The sequence below is a fragment of the Oncorhynchus mykiss genome, chromosome 18 (assembly GCF_057628025.1).
Source record: "Oncorhynchus mykiss isolate SJ-2025 chromosome 18, ASM5762802v1, whole genome shotgun sequence".
Classification (NCBI taxonomy): Eukaryota; Metazoa; Chordata; class Actinopteri; order Salmoniformes; family Salmonidae; genus Oncorhynchus; species Oncorhynchus mykiss.
Window position 1 is genome coordinate 79,716,115 of NC_143039.1, and position 7,500 is coordinate 79,723,614.

The 7,500-nt window shown below is 48.2% G+C and overlaps 1 protein-coding gene across 1 annotated transcript in view; it reads left to right on the forward strand.

The window, feature by feature from the left end:
- LOC110518582 (CUB and sushi domain-containing protein 2) overlaps positions 1 to 7,500 on the forward strand; it is a 552,259-nt gene that overhangs the window by 395,577 nt on the left and 149,182 nt on the right. The window contains 1 exon segment of the mRNA XM_036953653.2: positions 1,779 to 1,892. Within this exon segment, the coding sequence (XP_036809548.2) occupies positions 1,779 to 1,892 (114 nt within the window).

A 7,500-nucleotide genomic window follows, 5' to 3' on the forward strand; every position in this document is an offset into this window, starting at 1 on the left:
TGTGGACCGCGTGTTCTGGTGGAGGACCGAGGCCATGTGTCACGGAGAGGAAGTTAGGGGTCCGTTGTTGTTGTGGACCGCGTGTTCTGGTGGAGGACCGAGGCCATGTGTCACGGAGAGGAAGTTAGGGGTCCGTTGTTGTTGTGGACCGCGTGTTCTGGTGGAGGACCGAGGCCATGTGTCACGGAGAGGAAGTTAGGGGTCCGTTGTTGTTGTGGACCGCGTGTTCTGGAGGAGGACCGAGGCCATGTGTCACGGAGAGGAAGTTAGGGGTCCGTTGTTGTTGTGGACCGCGTGTTCTGGTGGAGGACCGAGGCCATGTGTCACGGAGAGGAAGTTAGGGGTCCGTTGTTGTTGTGGACCGCGTGTTCTGGTGGAGGACCGAGGCCATGTGTCACGGAGAGGAAGTTAGGGGTCCGTTGTTGTTGTGGACCGCGTGTTCTGGTGGAGGACCGAGGCCATGTGTCACGGAGAGGAAGTTAGGGGTCCGTTGTTGTTGTGGACCGCGTGTTCTGGAGGAGGACCGAGGCCATGTGTCACGGAGAGGAAGTTAGGGGTCCGTTGTTGTTGTGGACCGCGTGTTCTGGTGGAGGACCGAGGCCATGTGTCACGGAGAGGAAGTTAGGGGTCCGTTGTTGTTGTGGACCGCGTGTTCTGGAGGAGGACCGAGGCCATGTGTCACGGAGAGGAAGTTAGGGGTCCGTTGTTGTTGTGGACCGCGTGTTCTGGAGGAGGACCGAGGCCATGTGTCACGGAGAGGAAGTTAGGGGTCCGTTGTTGTTGTGGACCGCGTGTTCTGGAGGAGGACCGAGGCCATGTGTCACGGAGAGGAAGTTAGGGGTCCGTTGTGTTGTGGACCGCGTGTTCTGGAGGAGGACCGAGGCCATGTGTCACGGAGAGGAAGTTAGGGGTCCGTTGTTGTTGTGGACCGCGTGTTCTGGAGGAGGACCGAGGCCATGTGTCACGGAGAGGAAGTTAGGGGTCCGTTGTTGTTGTGGACCGCGTGTTCTGGAGGAGGACCGAGGCCATGTGTCACGGAGAGGAAGTTAGGGGTCCGTTGTTGTTGTGGACCGCGTGTTCTGGAGGAGGACCGAGGCCATGTGTCACGGAGAGGAAGTTAGGGGTCCGTTGTTGTTGTGGACCGCGTGTTCTGGAGGAGGACCGAGGCCATGTGTCACGGAGAGGAAGTTAGGGGTCCGTTGTTGTTGTGGACCGCGTGTTCTGGAGGAGGACCGAGGCCATGTGTCACGGAGAGAAGTTAGGGGTCCGTTGTGTGTGGACCGCGTGTTCTGGAGGAGGACCGAGGCCATGTGTCACGGAGAGGAAGTTAGGGGTCCGTTGTTTGTTGTGGACCGCGTGTTCTGGAGGAGGACCGAGGCCGTTCTCTGTAGTTATTTTAATGTGTATTCACTCCTTCCTTCCTTCCTTCCTTCCTTCCTTCCTTCCTTCCTTCCTTCCTTCCTTCCTTCCTTCCTTCCTTCCTTCCTTCCTTCCTTCCTTCATTCCTTCCTTCCTTCCTTCCTTCCTTCCTCCCTCCCTCCCTCCCTCCCTCCCTCCCTCCCTCCCTCCCTCCCTCCCTCATTCCTCCCTCCCTCCCTCCCTCCCTCCCTCATTCCTCCCTCCCTCCTCCCCTCCCTCGCTCCTTCCCCCTCCCTCCCTCCCTCCCTCCCTCCCTCCCTCCAACTTCCCTCCCTCTTCTCCCTCCCTCCTTCCTTCCTCCCTCCCTCCCTCCCTCCCTCCCTCCCTCGCTCCAACTTCCCTCCCTCTTCTCCCTCCAGGTGATATAGTGCGTTACAGGTGTCTACCAGGGTACCAGTTGAGTGGGAACAACATTCTGACCTGTCGTCTGGGGACTCACCTGGAGTTTCAGGGACCTCCGCCCTCCTGTGAAGGTAAGACCTTCCCTGATCTGCCGTTAATAGGAGTTTGGACCTTATCCACACAGTGTCTCAGAAGGGGTGCTGATCTACCATCAGGATTACGTGGACAGGGTTGACCTGATTCTAGATCAGCACTGAAATACCAGCAGGATTACGTGGACAGGGTTGACCTGACTCTAGATCAGCACTGATCTACCCTGACACTTCAGTTCGAGCCCTGACCTGCCTGATGGGAGCTATCCTTCAGTCAAAAATTGAAGCTTTACAGATCTTGACAGAAACCGGTGCCCCTGGCACCTACTACCATACCCCTGTTCAAAGGCACATACATATTTTGTCTTGTCCGTTCACCCTCTGAGTGACACACATACGCAATCCATGTCTCATCTGTCTCAAAGGATGACTGAGGTGCCCAAAGTAAACTGCCTGTTACTCAAGCCCAGAAGCTAGGATATGCATATGCATGGTAGTATTAGATAGAAAACACTCTAAAGTTTTATAAAACTGTTAAAAATAATGTATGTGAGTATAACAGAACAGATAATCTGAGGACAGCGTCACGTTTCCAAAAGCAAGAAAAACAAGTGCAAATAAATAATTGTGTTGGTTTGGTATTTGGTAGAAACGTTGGGTTACACACTCAAATCTGACGTTGTATTTGGCTCTAAGAGTGCTGCGCCATCACACCTGACCCGAGAGAGGTGTGCCTTTGTTCTCTCCCTCTCTCTCTGTCTCTCTGTCTCTCTCTCTCTGTGTCTCTCTATCTCCATCTCTCAATTCAATTCATTCAATTCAAGGGCTTTATTGGCATGGGCAACATGTGTTAACATTGCCAAAGCAAGTGAGGTAGACAACATACAAAGTTAATATATAAAGTGAAAAACAACAAAAATTAACAGTAAACGTTACACATACAGAGGTTTCAAAAACAATAAAGACATTACAAATGTCATATTATATATATATATACAGTGTTTTAACAATGTACAAATGGTTAAAGGACACATGATAAAATAAATAAGCATAAATATGGGTTGTATTTACAATGGTGTGTGTTCTTCACTGGTTGCCCTTTTCTCGTGGCAACAGGTCACAAATCTTGCTGCTGTGATGGCACACTGTGGAATTTCACCCCAGTAGATATGGGAGTTTTTCAAAATTGGATTTGTTTTCGAATTCTTTGTGGATCTGTGTAATCTGAGGGAAATATGTCTCTCTAATATGGTCATACATTGGGCAGGAGGTTAGGAAGTACAGCTCAGTTTCCACCTCATTTTGTGGGCAGTGAGCACATAGCCTGTCTTCTCTTGAGAGCCATGTCTGCCTACGGCGGCCTTTCTCAATAGCAAGGCTATGCTCACTGAGTCTGTACATAGTCAAAGCTTTCCTTACGTTTGGGTCAGTCACAGTGGTCAGGTATTCTGCCACTGTGTACTCTCTGTTTAGGGTCAAATAGCATTCTAGTTTGCTCTGTTTTTTTGTTAATTCTTTCCAATGTGTCAAGTAATTATCTTTTAGTTTTCTCATGATTTGGTTGGGTCTAATTGTGCTGTTGTCCTGGGGCTCTGTAGGGTGTGTTTGTGTTTGTGAACAGAGCCCCAGGACCAGCTTGCTTATGGGACTCTTCTCCAGGTTTATCTCTCTGTAGGTGATGGCTTTGTTATGGAAGGTTTGGGAATCACTTCCTTTTAGGTGGTTATAGAATTTTAACGGCTAATTTCTGGATTTTGATAATTAGTTGGTATCGGCCTAATTCTGCTCTGCATGCATTATTTGTTGTTCTACATTGTACACGGAGGATATTTTTGCAGAATTCTGTATGCAGAGTCTCAATTTGGTGTTTGTCCCATTTTGTGAAGTCTTGGTTGGTGAGCGGACCCCAGACCTCACAACCGTTAAGGGCGATTGGCTCTATGACTGATTCAAGTATTTTTAGCCAGATCCTAAATGGTATGTTGAAATTTATGTTCCTTTTGATGGCATAGAATGACCTTCTTGCCTTGTCTCCCAGATCGTTCACAGCTTTGTGGAAGTTACCTGTGGCGCTGATGTTTAGGCCAAGGTATGTATAGTTTTTGTGTGCTCTAGGGCAACAGTGTCTAGATGGAATTTGTATTTGTGGTCCTGGTGACTGGACCTTTTTTGGAATACCATTATTTTGGTCTTACTGAGATTTACTGTCAGGGCCCAGGTCTGACAGAATCAGTGCAGAATATCTAGGTGCTGTTGTAGGCCCTCCTTGGTTGGTGACAGAAGTACCAGATCATCAGAAAACAGCAGACATTTGACTTCGGATTCTAGCAGGGGGAGGCCGGGTGCTGCAGACTTTTCTAGTGCCCGCGCCAATTCGTTGATATATATGTTGAAGAGGGTGGGGCTTAAGCTGCATCCCTGTCTCATCCCACGACCCTGTGTGAAGATATTGGTGTGTTTTTTGCCCCAACACCACTTTCCATCAGTTTGTACAGCAGACCCTCATGCCAATTGAGTCGAAGGCTTTTTGAAATCAACAAAGCATGAGAAGACTTTGCCTTTGTTTTGGTTTGTTTGGTTGTCAGTTAGGGTGTGCAGGGTGAATACATGGTCTGTTGTACGCTAATTTGGTAAAAAGACATGTTTACATTTACTCAGTACGTTGTTTCATTGAGGAAAATGTACGAGTGTGCTGTTAATGATAATGCAGAGGATTTTCCCAAAGTTACTGTTGACGCATATTCCACGGTAGTTATTGGGGTCAAATTTGTCTCCACTTTTGTGGATTGGGGTGATCAGTCCTTGGTTCCAAATATTGGGGAAGATGCCAGAGCTAAGGATGATGTTAAAGAGTTTTAATATAGCCAATTGGAATATGTTGTCTGTATATTTGATCATTTCATTGAGGATACCATCAACACCACAGGCCTTTTTTGGGTTGGAGGGTTTTTATTTTGTCCTGTAACTCGTTCAAGGTAATTGGAGAATCCAGTGGGTTCTGGTAGTCTTTAATTGTTGATTCTAAGATCTGTATTTGATCATGTATATGTTTTTGCTCTTTATTCTTAGTTATAGAGCCAAAAAGATTGGAGAAGTGGTTTACCCATACATCTCCATTTTGGATAGATAATTCTTCATGTTGTCGTTTGTTTAGTGTTTTCCAATCCCCTCTCTCTCTCTCTCTCTCTCTCTGTCCCTTTTCTGTCTCTCTTTCTTTCTTTCTTTCTTTCTGGCTCTATACACAGAGTACCAGTACTGAGTCAATACACACAGAGTACCAGTACTGAGTCAATATACACAGAGTACCAGTACTGAGTCAATATACACAGAGTACCAGTACTGAGTCAATATACACAGAGTACCTGTACTGAGTCAATTATAACATGGCTCTATCCACAGAGTACCAGTACTTAGTCAATTATAACGTGGCTCTATCCACAGAGTACCAGTACTGAGTCAATTATAGCATGGCTCTATTCACAGAGTACCAGTACTGAGTCAATTATATCATGGCTCTATCCACACCTGTCACCATCATTACTTGCATCAGCACTCGTTGGCCTCTGACTCCTTCACGTTTTGATGGCCTTCCCTACATCTGTCTGTGTTCCTGTGTTTCATCCACATTATCGTTACGTGTTCTCCAGAAGCCCTCTGTGTTCCTGTGTTTCATCCACATTATCATTACGTGTTCTCCAGAAGCCCTCTGTGTTCCTGTGTTTCATCCACATTATTGTTTACGTTTTCTCCAGAAGCCCTCTGTGTTCCTGTGTTTCATCCACATTATTATTTACGTTTTCTCCAGAAGCCCTCCGTGTTCCTGTGTTTCATCCACATTATCGTTACGTGTTCTCCAGAAGCCCTCTGTGTTCCTGTGTTTCATCCACATTATCGTTACGTGTTCTCCAGAAGCCCTCTGTGTTCCTGTCTGTTGTTTCATCCCTGTACCTGCTTCTCGTCTGCAGCCTCGATCCTTACAGGATGAAGCCTTCATAATAGATACTAGACAGTAGCAGCGTCATAGTCAAATAGGTCAGATATACTATTTATTATTATAGTGCCCTGGGGGAGTAGAAGCAGTTCAGGAGCCTTTTGGTCCCAGACTTGGTACATCGGTACCACTGGCCTTGTGGAAGCAGAGAGTCTATGACTAGGATGGCTGGAGTCTTCGTGCATCGGTACCACTGGCTTTGTGGAAGCAGAGAGTCTATGAATAGGATGGCTGGAGTCTTGGTGCATCGGTACCACTGGCCTTGTGGAAGCAGAGAGTCTATGAATAGGATGGCTGGAGTCTTGGTGCATCGGTACCACTGGCTTTGTGGAAGCAGAGAGTCTATGACTAGGATGGCTGGAGTCTTCGTGCATCGGTACCACTGGCTTTGTGGAAGCAGAGAGTCTATGACTAGGATGGCTGGAGTCTTCGTGCATCGGTACCACTGGCCTTGTGGAAGCAGAGAGTCTATGACTAGGATGGTTGGAGTCTTGGTGCATCGGTACCACTGGCCTTGTGGAAGCAGAGAGTCTATGACTAGGATGGCTGGAGTCTTGGTGCATCGGTACCACTGGCCTTGTGGAAGCAGAGAGTCTACGACTAGAATGGCTGGAGTCTTCGTGCATCGGTACCACTGGCCTTGTGGAAGCAGAGAGTCTATGACTAGGATGGCTGGAGTCTTGGTGCATCGGTACCACTGGCCTTGTGGAAGCAGAGAGTCTATGACTAGGATGGCTGGAGTCTTGGTGCATCGGTACCACTGGCCTTGTGGAAGCAGAGAGTCTATGACTAGGATGGTTGGAGTCTTCGTGCATCGGTACCACTGGCCTTGTGGAAGCAGAGAGTCTATGACTAGGATGGCTGGAGTCTTGGTGCATCGGTACCACTGGCCTTGTGGAAGCAGAGAGTCTATGACTAGGATGGCTGGAGTCTTGGTGCATCGGTACCACTGGCCTTGTGGAAGCAGAGAGTCTATGACTAGGATGGCTGGAGTCTTGGTGCATCGGTACCACTGGCCTTGTGGAAGCAGAGAGTCTATGACTAGGATGGCTGGAGTCTTGGTGCATCGGTACCACTGGCCTTGTGGAAGCAGAGAGTCTATGACTAGGATGGCTGGAGTCTTCGTTGGTCACCATTACCCTTTGAAGCTTCTTGCGGTTCTCCCTCCATAGTCTCCCCACGTCCTCAGTGGGATGACAGCTGTTTTGCAAATTAAACCTCATGAAACATCACAAAATGGGAAATATAATGAAATGAAACTGGAGAGAATACAAATGTCCCCAGCATGTGGGAAATAGGAAAAGGAGAACGTGGGGTGAGAGAAAGAAAGAAAAACAGAGAGCAAGAGAGAGAGGGAGAGAAGAGAAAAGAGAGAGAAGAGAGAGAAGAGAAAGAGAGAGAGAGGGAGAGAAGAGAGAGAGGGAGAGAAAAGAGAGAGAGAGAGAAGAGGGAGAGAAGAGAGAGAGGGAGAGAGAAAAGAGAGAGAGAGAGGAGAGAGAGAGAGGGAGAGAGAAAAGAGAGGGAGGGGAGAGAGAGGCAGAGAGAGAGGAGAGGAGAGCGAGAGGGAGAGAAGAGAGAAGGGGGAGGGAGAGAGGGTCTAGAGAGAGAGAGAGAGAGAGAAGAGGGAGAGAGAGGGAGAGATAAAAGAGAGGGAGA